Source organism: Protopterus annectens, chromosome 13.part0 (assembly GCF_019279795.1).
Source record: "Protopterus annectens isolate FY-2018-M chromosome 13.part0, PAN1.0, whole genome shotgun sequence".
Taxonomy (NCBI): domain Eukaryota; kingdom Metazoa; phylum Chordata; order Ceratodontiformes; family Protopteridae; genus Protopterus; species Protopterus annectens.
In genome coordinates, this window is record NC_056747.1 from 362,208,533 (window position 1) to 362,225,811 (window position 17,279).

Below are 17,279 nucleotides of genomic sequence, written 5' to 3' on the forward strand. Positions count from 1 at the left end.
AATTGGTGAGAAAGCACAGCAGATTTCTGAAAGGAACTCACCATTAGAGTATATGCTTAAATCCATTCCTGTCATGCCATGGTACTTCCCACCATCAACCATCTGGAGCATTTCAGGTATTAATTTATCTACAAGCTGCATGTCATGTTTTCTAAGCTAAGGCTGCACCTTTCTCTATCATTTGATTGCCTGACATTAGCGTTGATGAGAGGGGTTACTGAGATGAGTTAGCTGGGACATAATTTGGCATTATGGCTGTGCAGCATGGGTAAACAGTAATGTCTGCATATTTTGAAGAGCTGGCACTGTGTATTATGGTGGAGTACAACAAGATGCAACTTTTCCATTGCACTTAGAAGGGGCAGTAGTGGCAGAAACTAAGCTGGTTCCTGCTCTGCTGAGATGGAGCTCTGGTCAGCTGTGATATGCTCCAGCTTGGGAAGTATAAGTATACTGTGCCTGTAGGGTTTGTCCATAACATTGAAAAGATAGAGTCCAGTCCATAGAACAGGGTAATAATGGGTGCTGGAGTGACCAGGGGGTGAATGGGAGTGTAAGGCTGATGCCAGCTTGCCCATGCTGGGGGGAGGGTGGCCGTCAAGGCTTGCTGCATTAGTTGAAGGATTGATTCATGAATGTACAGTACAGGACAAGAAGAGGTGCAGTCATCACAAGAATCCAATGATGTAAGTTGACAGGTTGCACTGGGGAAAGGAAAAGAGTGACAGGGTACTTGGCTAGGATAGAGGCATGATTTTGCTGCTTTACAAAGGCCTCCAGGATAGAGAATAAGTGACATTCAGGTGGGAAGTTACAGAGTGCAACAAATGCTGCTGTGTTCTAAATAGTTAAAGCCAATGTATGAGTCTGGGGTCAAGGTCTTTCAGTTATGTTGACCTTAACAAACTGTTATTCAGTTGTAAACTAGCACGAGCATCTTCAATGCAAAGATGCAAAGCAAAATGGTAAATAAAAACTTATGTGAACAGTCCACAGGGGAAGGGGGCTGAAGGGGAAATACACATAAGGACAGATATAGAAAGAGACCTGTGGTAGCCATAACAACTTGTCACCAAGAGGGCAAAAGTGCTACTGAAATATAGTAAAGGAGCTGCTTGCATGAAAAAAAGAAATCACTGCTGTGTCTCTACATCAACCCTACTTATCATATTATAGTTGCATCTGTGTTAGTTGTAATACTGTAGTTGCATTTAAGGTGGCTGCCAAAAAGCAATTACTAGAAAATGGAAATCAGGATATAAACCAACAATATTAGAAGTAGTGAATATAGTAACAGAGATAAAAACAACTGGAATTAAGATCTTTAGAAAAGGGGAGGAGGGCAGCCACGGTGGTGCAGCGGTTAGTGTTGTCGCCTCACAGCAAGAGGTTCTCCAGTTCGATTCTCGGCTGGGGTGCCTTCTGTGTGGAGTCTGCATGTCCTCCCTGTGGTTGTGTGGGTTTTCTCCGGGTGCTCCGGTTTCCTCCCGCATCCCAAAGACATGCTGTAGGTGGATTGGACACTCTACATTGGCCCTAGGTGTGAGTGTGTGCATGTGTCTGCCTTCTGTGGAAAGTTGGGTGCTGGGCTGGCAACTCATCATCGTAAAACTCCACTGCCAATCATGAGTGGACAGGTGATCCACTGTAGCGACCCCTAACCGGGAACAAGCCGAAAGAAGAAGAAGAAGAAGAAAAGGGCAGGAGCAAACTACATATGAAAAAAGGGGGATTGTGGGAACAATACTTACAGGGGAGAAATGAGGTTTAAAAGAAGGCAGGACTTAAATGAGCTATGTAATGTTTGAAAATGATTGGGTAGGTTATAAGTGATGTATAATGTTTGCAATTTGTGTGTCAGTATGGTTTGTGATGCAAAACGCTTGCAACTCGTATTGTGTCATTCTGGTTTGTTTTCATTTATATATTATATAAGTGTATGATTGCTTATATAGTAAGTGATGGTTTAATAAACACATTTCTTGTTTAAAAAAAGGGGCAGGAATTGAATAATTTATGTAATGCTGCTTAGGTTATATGATATATAGCTATATACCTGAGGTATAATGTTTAATATTATTTTGTTAATATAGTTTGATTACTTTTGTATAAATGTAAAATTGACTATGTCGCAATTCAATAAAGGTGTGTTTAAAAAAAAAAGCAAACTCCATTGCAACATTCTCACTGCTGTCATGTTGGCAACAGCTTTCCAGCTTGTTTATACTGCTTTCAGTCTTCTTGTATGTAAATTTTGCTGTAAATGCTTTATGAAATGTATATCATATGTACACCATTCATTACAGAACATCTTCCTCCTTAAAACCCGGTACATGACTGAAAAGGGTCTTTTGACTAGACCACCCACCCGATTATCAAACAGTAAATAAAAAGGTAAAATAAAACAACTGAAAGGCAGCATTTTGAACAATGTATTCAGTTCTGAAGGCCTTTGTCTCTATAAGGTATAAGGCCAGCCTGAAGGCAATTCAAGTGACAGCCAGTAATATGATAAAGGCTCTGCATCAAAAGCAGTATTGAAAGGCAGTACAGTAATATGAAATGTAAACATCTGAAAACTAAAGGAAGAAAGGTACAAAAGTTGGGATAGGACTGCAGCATTGTTCACTGACATGCTAAAACAAGGGACCAGCTTGAAAAATTGAGTAGCAGGAGTCTGGATCAGTATGGCAAACTTTTTTTTTCATGGGCACAGCTATACATCTCAACTGTCCCTGTTTATGCAGAACAGCTCTGATTTTTCTTCATATTTTTCATTATTTGTTCTACTTTTTATTATTTATAAATCACTAAGAATTACAGTCAGTCAGTCAGTAATACCGGGCATAAGAGTTTCATACTAATTATTGTTTAAAATGCACGCTGATGGAAAGCCTGTAGTCCTATTAACTTTTTAAACAGAACTAGAGTAACATTTAAAAATTGTCCTTGATTTTGGGCATCTGTCCCATTATTATTTCTGGCTTAGCCCAGAATTATTGATCAAATATATTCAGATGTTTGACAGTGGCAGACATCTGTTAAAGAATCTAAATAGTTAAGAAAGTGACAAATGCATGTTTCAAGTTTAATGTAGTTGCAGATGGAGGTTAGGAGGAAGACAGCTGATGTTAACCTGTAACTAACAGTCTTCCAGGAATCTACAGTTAGAAGAATAATTCATATCAATGATCCTTGTCTGAACCAGTCCTGTTTAAAGACTTATGCCCAGAATATGCAAGTGGAGTGATCACAGCTTATGTAAATAACAAAAAATGAGGCGACTAGCAATACTTTGGAATAAATTGACTCATAATAACGTCGAATAACTCATTCAACACCAGTATTTACATAGGCATCAGAACATTCCAGCATGGGATAATAGCAATCAAGCTTGTCAAAGACCAATAAGTCATAAGCTTGAAACCAAGGCATACTTCTGAAGCTAAGGACATAATGATACAATACTGGATTTGCACATCTGTCCACAAACCGTTCCCTTTCCCTTTCCACAACCCCCTTTACCTGTCAAAACTGAAGCAAGACTCTTCTTTTCAAAGCACACCAGCATTTAATGAGTGCTGCAGTACTTCAGAAGCCTGGGGTACAGTACAGAAATGTGAAAATTCTCTGCAGCAGGCAGGGCAAGTCTGCTTCCAAAGTACATGTGACTGTGTGATATGATTACCGTCTGAGATAACTGCTATATCCTGTTCATGGTTTCCATCGAGACAGCAATGGGAGCAGAGCCTTCATACCTCTCAGTACGCATCTCTCTTATTAGTAGTGTTAGTGATACGTGTTTGTTGGGGGGGCACAAAGCAGAAGATCTTCATCCAGAAAAAGACTCACATCAAGGCTGGTTAAGCAGCATGATGCCCTTGAGATCCTTCATGTCCTACTCATTGGTGACCTCAAATATCCAAACATAGACTGGGAAAAATATATTACTAGTGTGTAAGTTAGAGATTCCTGGATTTTGTTAATTCAAACACTCTGGATGAATCAGTCATAGTACTCACTAGGGGAAACAATATCCTTGACATTGTCCTAACTTCTTCTGGCTTTTCCCAGTTAGAGGTCACCACAGTGGATCACCTGTCCGCTCATGATTGGCAGTGGAGTTTTACGGTGTTGAGTTGCCAGCCCGGCAGCCAACATTCCACAGATTGCACACACATGCACATACTCATGCCTAGGGCCAGTTTTGAGTGTCCAGTCCACCTACAGCATGTCTTTGAGATGTGGGAGGAAACCGGAGCACCCGGAGGAAACCCACGTGACCACAGGGAAGAGATGCAGACTCCGCACAGAAGGCACCCCAGCCGAGGATTGAACTGGAGAACCTCTTGCTGTGAGGCAGCAACGCTAACCGCTGCCCCATTGCGGACACCCTTGAAATTGTCCTAACTAATATGGGTGAATTATGGTCCTACCCTAGTGTAACATCCTCACTCGTCGGGTCTGACAACAAAGCCATCTCCCTGAAAATATAATTACAACCTGAGATCTCGCCAGACCATGGTACTTTTAGAAACTGATGCAAGAACAAAACTTCCTACTTCTAAGTGATATCCTGGTTAGTTTCAAATCCCACCCCCAAGCTCAGAAAGGTATGCTGTTTTTGCAGAAACAACACTGGCAACGTATACCAAAATGTATACAACTCATCTTTGCAAAGCAGCAAGTGCAGGACAAACACTAAAAGCAAACCACCCTTGTGGAATCTCAACATAAATATGCTGTGAAACTAGAGGAAAAAATTGTGCCAAGAATAAGAAGTGTAACACCCACTAGAATACAAATTTGATCACTAAAATTAAACAAGCAACTTAAGAACCTATTTAAGACTACCAAACTTTATAGCAAACTGTATAATGTTATTAACTAGATAAGCTTCATAATACTGGAACACTGAGTGCTTGAGTGAAGCAGTTAGAAGCATAAATAATATGTCTCAGAAGTTTGGAGTTGTTTTGCGGCAGATCTTGTACAGCCTTTTTTGTGACAACACAGGTGAAGTTATGAGAAAGTACAGAGTGCATGAAAATACGCAAAGGCTAGCATTATTGTACAGGTGCTTAATAATAACTGCATGTTTCAACTGCAGATCTAAAATGTGAACTATGATTGGAAGGAATATTCCAGAACCTGTCTTTTCTTTGTCTTCACATAGATAAAAGTCTGTAGTAGTCTGACGTGTATTTAGTGTTCGTCTAAGCTTGCTATTAGTATAATTTAGATGTGCTGATAACTATTCAGAAAATAAACATGTTTTTTCCTAAACTGGCTGTGTATTGCCCTTGAGATTACAGTAATAGCTGAAGAAAGCCTGTTATGCAATGAGCTGATTGTGACTGGCACCACCTATACTGAAGCTGCGGCTATAACAAACCTATTAGCTGATAAATTCAGCTCAAATTTCACCTATTTCTCACTTCCAGTAATCTCACAAGAAATACCAGAAATGCATATATCCCCATCCATCAAGAAAAATAAAGTTCTGAAATCACTCTCAAAGTCCAAAAATATGGCATCTGTTGGGCCTGACAACATCCCAGGATGCATTCTGAATAGCATAAAGCATGATATTTATGCCCCTAACAACACTGTTCAACCTCAGTTGGCTTGGTGCTAAATGAATGGAGGACAGCAAAAGATGTACCCTTGCACAAGGATGGAACATCCACTGACTCAGCCAATTACAGTCTCATGCCTGACCAGCCTTATATGTAAAGCCAAGGAAAGAACTTATTTGAGATAAGCTTGGCTAGGCTTAAAATGGCTCTTGGTCTAACAGTCTAGTAACCACCTATGAACCTACAATCAAGAAAGACATAGGAAACCAACAAATACTAGACCCATCCCAGTTTGGTTTCATCAAAGGCAGGTCATGCCTACTCAACTTAGTGGATTTTTTAGAAAAAGTTAGAAAAGCAATGGATGAAGGGAAGACAGTACAGACTGCCTATCCTGACCTGGCCAAAGCATTTAACACAACACCCCACTCTGGTATTTTTGAAAAGCTTGCTAAATTTGGAATAAACCCATAAGTCACCCACCTGATAATAAAATAGCTCACACATGGGATACAGGAAGTCTGGATACAAGAAGCCACCTCCACAAAAGTCATGTCACTAGTGGGGTCCAACATGACTCTGGACTTCGGTCTCTCCTATTTGGCACCTATTTCTCTGAAGTCAAAGTAAATACCAAGGGTATATGGTTGAACATCTCTACAGATAATTGCAAGCTTGGAGCAGTCACGGAACTGCCAAAGACTCAATGATCCTATAGGAAAGTTTGTCCCACACAAATAACTGGTGTCAGAGTCATGGACTAAAGCTAAATGCCAAAAAGTGCATTATAGTGTCCTTTGGAAAACTGTCTGCCCCAGGAATCTATTACAGTGACAATATACCCCTAAGAAAAGAACCAGAAGCTAGGGATTTGAGAACTTACATAGACAGCAACCTAGCATTCAACCAACATGTCTCCACAGTTGTAAAAAAGTATGCTATATTGTGCTGCTTATAAGTAGACGGATAGCTTCTAGGCCCAGAGATTTCATTCAGCACTCATTAGGCCCATCACTGAGCACAATGCCCCTTCAGTATGCATCTGTCCAGTCATTTGCAATAACTAAAGTAACCACAGAGGTATTGTACAAAAAGAATACTGGGCCTGTAGCACGTGCCCTACACAGACCTCCTCAAACCCTATCATTATACTAAGTCTCATACACACTGCAAAGAGGGACCTATCCCTGGCTTATAAGGCATCCTCAGACGCAGTACTTAGGGACCTACTTCACATCTGCAAGTCTAATGCTATTAGCAGCACCAGGCTCAGGGACCTAAACTTCTTATGAGATATACACAGAACAGTTTAGAGGAATAGATACATATCTCAGACAATATGACTACTCTGGAACAGACTTCCAATCCACATAAAACAAAGCTCAGCCATGTCCCCTATTCAAACATAATTTAGACCAATGTATAAGAAGCAGGAAGTTGATCCCAGGACTGACAACTATTCTCCTAAAGGACAGAGGCAGTGCTTAAATGGGTCCCCTAATACACTAAATGTGTGACCCTAACAATTAATCCTTTAAAAATGAAAGTTCTTTAAATAAAATCATGGCTAGGATAGTTAAACACCTATGGGATAACATAGCTAAGAGATTAATGGGTAATATGGATAGGCTTAAAATGTCCCACCAGGAATGATAGTTTAGTGTTCTCCTATGAACTTATTTATAAATCGCTGGTTTCAACATGGAGTTCCCATTCATAATCAACCTATCAGGCTGAATTATAGCTACAAATGTCAACACTGTCTGGGGCTGAGTGGGCCAGAAGTATAAGAATATGTTTAAATTCCTGCTTATGCAGTGTTCCAATGCATGCTGATGTGGAGAGCAAATACTGCGATTATATTAAATTTAATGTGCGCATGACAGTGCCAGACATGCCTATCTACTAGCACCACAGTACTCCTCATATGGTCCTATTCATAAATATATACACAGACAGAGAGAGAGAGACATCACTCAGTGGGTCAACAAGCAGCACACTTGCCTCTGATGATGAAAAATCAGGAAGCTGTGGGTTTTATGTTGATACCAGGTGCTTAGAACCAGTAAGTATGCAGTTAGCACAGAGGATTAAGACTGTGAGCTGGAAGGTTAAGCATGATGGTTAAAGTCTTCACCTTATAAACAAAAAGTAAAGGGTTTGATTCTAATCAATGGTTATTGGATAGGCTTAGAATAGCCTTTCAGGGCAATGAACCTCTTAGGAGTACTGCCCATGTCCCTCATGGACAGAGGTTGTCTGGAAAATGATTCAGGGCTCCTGCACCCAAAGACCCACTACATCGATACTACCCCATCACATAGCTGAGAAATTAAAATATAATATAGTCATAGCTTTGGTAATATTGGCTAGGCTTGTAAAAGCTCTTGCGCCATTAGCCAAGTAGTCATCTATGAATCTGTGAACCTATAAAAACTACTTCCTGTAGCCCAGGGCTTTCCTCAGCCTCCATTTGTCATCTGTGTGACTCTGAACAAGTCATTTAACCAGTCTTTTGGGGTAATTGGGAAATCAGACTAGGCTCCCCAGTACTCTCCTGGACAGCATGCCTACTAACTACCTATTATACAATAAAACTAAACTTCACGGCAACACTCCATTCATTATCACCCTACTAACAATACCATAGCTGAAACTGCCACACAAAGTAAAATTCTGTGGGTCATAACACAGAGTAAACTACAATTTGGCTATCATCCGCAGTGGTGCAGCGGTAGCATTGTTGCCTCACAGCAAGAGGTTCTCCTGTTCGATTCTCGACTGGAGTGCGGGGAGTGCCTTCTGTGTGGAGTCTGCATGTCCTCCCCGCAGTTGGTTGGCATTTGAAAGACATGCGTAAATGGGTGTGCCTTCATTGAAGGTTGGACGTCGAGCTGGCACCTCTGCATTTGTGAAAATCTACTGCCAATCATTAGCGGACCGGAGTTCCGCTGTGGCGACCCCTAACCAGGAAAAGCAGAAAGACAAACAACAAGTCATGGCATTGTCAAAAAAAAATCATCAAAAGTGGGCTTCCTGTGCACAACAAAAAGGTACCTAACGGAAACAGCAGATAAGTATTAGTTTTGTGCTACCAAGTTTGTTATTCACCTCCTGTACTTTCACAAACCTGAAATCCTCTCAATTAAAAAAAAAACTTGACCAATAATGCCAACAACATTGCAAGACACACAGCCATCCTCCCTTCCAGAGCCCATCACTGCCACTAACAAATTACCTTGCTCTCTGTCTCTCTCTTAACTAAACGTTGCCCAGAACATAATTTACAAGCCTAGAAACTGTCCATCCTTACAAAACCTAGTGCAAAAATTTACACCTGATAAAAGTTTCCATTGCATGCACAAACTGCTACTTCTCACCTCCAAATCCCAAAACTCAGCTAGTGACACCTTCTACTCAGGTTATGTCTCAAAATTATGAAACAATATCCCCCTTCCAGTGAGAATGACAGAAACCACTAAAACTTCAAAACACGTATATACAATACCATCTGAAAACATCTTGGCTTTCTTACTGCTCACAGACACCTCCTTAACCTCTAATACCCCTTCTTCCCTAAAATCCCACTCTTTAACCTGCTATACCTCTGCCTTGCGGCATCACTACCACCACACATATACGGAATGTTTACCCTACTACATTCAGCGTATAGTGAAACTTTGCCACTACTTTATGAATGCTATGCCATGGTGTGTCTTTAGAAAATTTCTATGACTGACCCTTTGAATTACTAATTACCTATTATTTCTACTGTTTTGGTGTTAGTTTGCATTATTATTGCTGTCTGTAACTCTTACTATTATTAATTAACTATCAATCTTATTGCTTTGTACTTATGATGGATCTTTCTTTTCCTTAGGGCTTTACTGAGAATGGACTTTCCTGGTAAACAAATCCAAATATATAATAAAAAATATATAAATCTATATGCGAGTCAAAGCACACATGAAATAGCAAGTCTTTTCAAACATGCTAAAGATAATGATCCTTGAGAATTCTTCCAGAGTAAAAAGATATAGCCTGTACATAAACTACCATCAGTTAGTTAATGAATCTTTTGATGTTATGCAAAATACTTGTGCTAAAATTTTTTTGGTGGATATCAACATGCCTGTTATTGAAAGAAACAAATGGCTTACCTCTGGTTCTCCAGTTGGTATTGTCCCTGAAAAAAAAAGAAAGTACTGAGAAACTGTTTTCAATAAAATGAATGAGCTGATATGAATATGTGCGGTGCCACCTAGAGTCATATTACTCCCTAGTGACAGCTGTACTACAAAAAGGAATCCTGCTTTGTAAGAATTAAGGCTTCTTCTCTTCCTTTGTATATCTATATCGTCTGTAACTGTTAGCTCTATAAAAATGCAATAAAAATCATCATGCACCTTTGAAGTACTTGAACTCTGTGGAGCAGATCTATGTTTGTAGATATTTTATAGTACTGTTATCATGCACTCCCATCTCAAACTGCAACTTTATGTATATCATCAAAATAAGAATTTCATACTGTAAATTTTAACCTACAAAAAAGGAAAGAGAGAGGGGGGAGGAGATCACAAACATTATTAATGTGGTCCTTGTTATCCATAAGGAATGTATGATCAAATAATAAAAGTTAGGTCAGCCCCAGTAAACAAATGAGAAGAGAAAGTGAGCAAAAAGACAGAGAAATGTTCAACCAATACGTGATATTTCAATGTTTTAAGTGTTTGCTGTGGGTGGCAGTGTCCCTCTAAATTACATACCAGTCTCCAGGATCTGGCTGGTCTACATGAAAAATATCTGATTTTTCAATAAGCTGATTTTTGACCAAATCTACAAATCTTATGTCTAAAACATAGCTCTTAATTATGGTGAAAGATGCTTTTGGCAATTTTTTCTTTCAACTCATAGTTTATGAAAAATTAAATACCAAAATCAGTGTATGAAAATACCTTGAACAACACAAAAAAAATCTTTTTTTTTTGCAGCGGACAAGCCCACCTGCAATCCCACCCCTCAACTCACTGTTTATGAAAAATTAAAAATGGTGTGTGGAAATACCCAGAAAAACACAATCCCTAGGATTCAATAAACTCAGTGTAGGCTTTGCACAAAGCCTACATGGAGTTTACATGTTTGCTCGGCAAGCAGTAGTGCTAATTATATATTCATGTTGCACACCCTGTTTAAACATAAACAAGAGTGGTTTCGTAGCTAGTAACAGTGTTGCCAGCCAGGAAATCGTATAAAGCAAAATAGATAGGAAGCCTGGTTACCTCAGAGAAAAGTAGGCTAGTGGGATTGCACGGAATGCCACAATAAGTAACAGGACTTAACACATAGTTATGTATATGGTCCAAACACAGTACAGGACAATGCATACAGTGCAAAGTATTGTGAAATCCCATTCCAAGCATTCTGTACAAAAGTTGTGTAAATGATCTGTAAGGGTACATGGACTGCCATGTACAATAAACAGTCAGGGGAAGTGTATGTATTGAATAGGGACACAGAGATGAACTGCAGGAATGAACACAGGGAAAGAGGACAGGTGAAACATACTATTGTACAGAAAATGAGGGCATATCAATGGAACACAATTGTAGCAGGAACTCCACTCACATAGCAATATGGTACAATATGGACTGCACAGTTAAAATGTGCACTATGTGACTGTCATACAAGATGACATAATGGGGAAGACATTTTTGTGAGATAAGCATCCTTACATGAACAATGCAGAGGACATCTATCAGGAATGTTGTTTACAATTGTGGTAGGGTGCATATTGTGAAGCTGTGCAAACCGATTTGCCTGTATACGAATATAATCTCACCAGAGGTCTCCAACAAGTGGGACACAGTTACAGGCTCATGGACAACAGAAAAAACACAAACAATCATAGACAATATCAGAAAAATACCACCAGTAATCCCATGTCTCTGACATAACATATGTGATTCTGAGTGATCTGGGTAATAAAGCACACTGTCCTGACACTGAAACATCTGCTGGATGGGTTAGGAGAGACACTGCTTTACCTGTATGTGACATTATGATCAATACAGGTCAGTTGACTGGTGTGCATGGCATGTATGTATGTATATATATATATATCAAAACCCACACTATCATGAATGTAACCCATGCCATCAATGTTGTCAAACAGCTATGTATGTACTGTGTGCATCACCGGAACAGGTATCACACACACATCTGGAGTAACACCTTGATGGGGGTTCTGCACCATCAGACAGTAATGTTTATGCAACAAAAAGAATACCTAGCTATGGTCAATAAGATGTGTGACAGCACACTGTGGCTAAAGTTGTACCACTTCTGTTACATATCACTGGAAGATGTGTAGGGAGGTACATGAAGAAGGGTGCATTGTACTCAGTTATTGGTGTGATGAAGGCTGTGAACTATGGAGGTATTATGGTCTTTGATGTGTATGTCCTTCACATACTCAGTAGCTGTGTTACATACAAGGCTGTAGTCAGCACTGTGGCCACATGCTGGTGGACATTCCTCATACCATCAACCCTAGGACACAGATCACATACCACTTGATCTGCTTATAGGGTGTGATATCTACATTATCCTTGGGTTGTGCATTTGTTTTCATAATGTAACAAATTCCCCCATGTTTTTGTTTCATGTCATGTGTTGGCATGGTTGTGGCAGCAATTTTTCGTGTGTGTCGATATTATCTGCATTATACTACTGTCACATTTGGAGTCAATGATTGCCCACTATCTGTAGTCCTTCAGACAACTGTTTGGATACAGGATTTGCATGTCCTTTGTGATGTCTATAACTTAAATAATGGGCAGAAAAAGGGCCTAGCAAACAGCGCTGATGTACTGGCCTGATCACTGGACCTGAGATATCATGTCACACATTTCAACACATTTAGATGCCACTTATGTGATCATCTAGTCTACCCACTTGGTGATATAGCTGTTTATGGCCACATCTGACACTATTGATTGAATACCCCAGTGTGGATTTGTGTCAAATGCCTTGGCCTGATAATGTTATTGTGCACACCCTCAATGACCTCTTTAAGGACATCAATCAAATGTAACATACATGATGTAGTATTAATAACTCACACAAATCTGTTGCACACAGCCAGGATATTGCTAGTGTCCATTTAGAAAAGGTCCATGATGACATGTTGGTCTATCTCACAGTTGAGGAGAGTCAGGATGTGTCTATATATGTATGCAGGGAACAGAGTTGGTTGTCCAGCATTAGGAAACTTGCCCTTTTCCTCACTGTAGTGCAATTGCAGAGTTGGTATACACACACACACACATATATATATATATATATATATATATATATATATATATATATAAGTAGGGGAGTATCAGGGAATAGCCCCCTATCTAGGTGGGTTTGACATACTGCCATGTGTGTTTCAGTATGAATGTTGGTCTACTGTCTTTTTTCCCTGGGTAAAATATTCAATGATTGAATGTTCGCTAAAGTTAATGTTTGATGTTTTAAGTTTGATGAAGAGAGGTTCGATGGATTTCTCATTCTCATTGATTCTATCTGATAAGCCTGGATGAAGGTAAGACTAGCCTTGTCTGTCCTAGGGTTTTGTCACAACCCCACACTCAGGTATCATTGACAAACTCTTCCAGCTGGGGATTAACCCTGATGTCACTAGATGGGTAACCAATTGGCTCACCAAAAGAACACATACTGTGAAAAGTTGATGGATCAACCTGTACCAGTAGAGATGCACCACTGGTGTACTCCAGGGATCTGTGCTTAGCCCTTTACTGTTTGGAATCTATTTCTCAACAGTTCATGCTAAATTATATGGCCTTTGGCTTACTAAGTTTGCTGATTCTTGAATACTGAGTGCAATCATTGAGTCCACCAATGATGATAACATACTACAGCAGGGGCTAACACACAGACAAATGATTGATCACATATCCACATGGTTCACAAATTAATGCAAATATGTGTCTTTATTTCAGCCTTCTGCAAAGTGGAATTCCTTGCTAATTACAGCACTGACAACACTCCCACTATGCTGAAATCCAGTGGTGCAAGACCTGGGAACACACATAGATAGCAATCTGAACTTCGACTACCAAGTGTCCACAGTGGTATGGAAAGACTACATTGTACACATCATAAGTCATGCCACTGTATTCAGATCTGAGGGTTATATAACAGCATTATGCTTGAACCTCAACAGAACACTAATACAGTATAATGCTTTCTTTGGCATCTACCTCACTAGACACCTGCATCAGCTGGAGAGACTACAGGGGTTTCTCACCAAGAAAACACAGGGCCTACAAACCATGGCATGATATATGTGGATAGACTGAAAAGCCATGTCACTATAATCTGTATCTTATAGGATTTGGTGACTTCTGCCTGGCCTCCAGGTCAGGTCTGACCCTGCCCTGGTGGGAAAAGTGCAGATCCACAAATCAGATATAGCTAATGATATCAGCAGTGTCTGCTGAGGAGAATATGGTAATAACAGTGTCCTACATGCTGGTGTAAAAGTCTCTCTCTAGTGTCACACAAGTGCACAAACATACATATATATACACACACACACACACACACACACACACACACACACACACACACACACACACACACACACACACAAAACCCCAGATGACTGAGTGAGAACAGAATCCCTATCTAAGTACACCAACTACCAAACTTTGTATTTAAGGCAAGTGTTACAGCTCAAGTCTGACTTGGAGAGTCTCAGACAACCCTTTATAGGTTTTGACATCAGCAGTGTCTGCTGAGGAGAATATGGTAATAGCAGTGTCCATCATACTAGGGTAAAAGGCTCTCTCTAATGTCAAGCAAGTGTGCAAATACACACACATCCCAGTTGACTGCAGTGAGAACAGAACCCCTACCTAAGTACATCAACTATAGAACTCTGCATTTAAGACAAACAAGAAAGCTCATGTCTGACTTGCAGAATATTAGACAACACTTTAAAGGTGATGATATCAGCAGTGTCTGCTGAGGAGAATATGGTTACAGCAGTGTCCTACATGCTGGTGTAAAAGTCTCTTTGTAATGTCAAGCAAGTACACACACACACACACAGACACACACACACACACACACACACACACACACACACACACACACACACAGACACACACACACACACACACACACACACATCAGTTGACTGCATTGAGAACAGAACCTTACCTAAGTACACAGACTACAGAACTCTGTATTTAAGGCAAGCACCACAGCTGAAGTCTGACTTAGAGAATCTCAGACATTTTGTAGTTGATGGCATCAGCAGTGTCTGCTGATGAGAATATGTTAATAGCAGTGTCCAACATGTTGGTATAAAAGGCTTAGTGAGAACAAAACCCCTACCTATCAAAGTACGCTGACTATAGAACTCTGTATTTAAGGCAAGTGCCATAACTCAAGTCTGACTTTGAGAGTCTCAGAAAACACTTCATAGGTGATGACATCAGCAGTGTCTGCTGAGGAAAATATGCTAACACCTGTGTCCCGTGTGCTTGTGTAAAAGGCTCTCTCTAAATGTCACACAAATGCACAAACACACACACACACACACACACACACACACACACACACACACATGCACACACACATACACACACACAAACCAGCTGAATGTAGTGAGAACAGAACCCCTACCCAAGTACACTGACTACAGAGCTCAGTACTTTATGCAAGCACCACAGCACAAGTCTGACTTTTACAAGGCTGCAGGATATCATATAGTGGATGACATCAGTAGTGGATGTTTGAGAAAAGCTGTTGGGAAGCCTGCATGAAATGGATGTGTCAGCATGTGCAAGTATCAAAATACGGTCAATCCATGGAATTAAAGTGGTAACTGCACAATACACATTTATGCTCTTCTGGTTAGACAGACACATACACACACAAATGCACACACACACTTGACTGCAGCGAGAACAGAGCCCCTACCTAAGTACATCAACTACAGAGCTCAGTACTTTACGCAAGTGCCACGGCAAATGTCTGACTTTTCCAAGGTTGCAGGGCAACTTATAGTGAATGACATCAGCAGTGGATGTTGGAGGGAAGCTGTTTCAAAGACTGCGTGAATTGGATGTGTAGGCTTGTGCAACTGTCAAAGTACTGTCAATCCATGGAATTGAAGTGGCAACTGTAGGCTACACATTTATGATCTTCTGGTTAGGCAGACAGAGACATACACACTAATTTACTCAAGCACTACTGCACAAGTCTAACTTTTACAAGGCTGCAGGACAACTTATAATGAATGACATCAGCAGTGGATGTTGGAGGGAAGACGATGGGAAGCCTGCATGAAATGGATGTGTAGGCATGTTCAACTGTGAAGATGGTTCTAGTTCTGCATGTTACCAGATTGATGTGCATAGTATATCACACAATATACTTAGTTATTGATTTATGTAGTGTAGTTGATATATTTGTCAACAAGTACTGAGAGACCAGGGTTGCAATGCATGGGGGAGATAACACATGGCTACATTGTAAATATATAACATATTCTTAGATAGGTCCTTCATTTTGATATGTTTCCACATGTAGTTTCATGGCATGAAGACTAAATGGACAATAAACACTAATATATTCTAATATTAACTTTGCACAGCACAGCAGTGAGCAGTGGGTTTGTGAGATGGCAGGCAAAGTGCTTGCACATGCAAGATACACAGTTTCACTACTTTCCCTGTTTGCTTGTAGCTAAGCATTGCGCAAACACAATGCTCATTGATAAAATTCTGAGAGTTAGCATTGAGTATTAGAAACACACCTGCTGCTTGGCTGATTCTGTGGTAGCAGGTGTAAATGCATTGACACATTTCTTTTTGAGTCCGTACGATACTAGGTTTGAATCCATGTGTATCAAATATTTTTAAATAAACAGTGATAATGCAATGACATTATTCTTAATAGCACATTCAGCATGTGTTACTGTGTGTGTTGACCTAGCACAACAGGGTTAAAAGGCATTGTGCAGAGGAAACCACAGCCACTCAAGGTTGCTTAGCATTGGTGTGTGATGCCAAAATCCACTCAAACATAGAGACCAAAAAGTGAAGGGATCCATTGCTTTTTTGGTACTTTTGTGTGTTGTGTGTGATTCTATTTTTTATCAGATTATAGGTGTTAAAATGGGGTAGATAGGAAACTGGTGAAATGGGGAGCAAGCAAGGAGAAGAACAAATGGAAAGAATTACAAGAATGTGCAGGAGGGAGGTAGGAAAGAACCATAGCTATCCATTTCTTTAACAGCATAAACTGAAAATATTTACAGAATATTAGCTGAATTTGGACCGTCACCACCAGAAAGCAGGGTAACAACAATGCAATCATGTTGTATGACCAACTGGATCAAATCAAGTGTGTCAAGAAGACACATGTGAATTATAGGTTCATAAGTGTTTACTAGGCTAACAACTACAAGGGCCTTTTTAAGCTTAGTCATGCATCCCAAGTTCTGATACCCTTGATAAGTGTAAGCAAGGGCTTGGGAAATGAAACATTTACATGCTAGGGCCTTGGAGATGAACAATTTACAGGTTGCCTGTGTCCATTAGAGACATAGGTACTAAACCAGGAATCAATTTTCTGTTCCCCATCCAATTGTCCAAGTTGCACTTGAATTGGGTTAGGGAG

At 40.1% G+C, this 17,279-nt stretch overlaps 1 protein-coding gene across 1 annotated transcript in view; it reads right to left on the reverse strand.

Annotated features, from left to right (window-relative positions):
* Positions 1 to 17,279, reverse strand: part of LOC122787323 (phospholipid-transporting ATPase IC-like) — a 446,410-nt gene that overhangs the window by 266,075 nt on the left and 163,056 nt on the right. Inside the window, exon 13 of the mRNA XM_044053968.1 lies at positions 9,740 to 9,765. Coding sequence (XP_043909903.1) covers positions 9,740 to 9,765 — 26 coding nt within the window. The remainder of the gene's footprint in view (positions 1 to 9,739; positions 9,766 to 17,279) is intronic.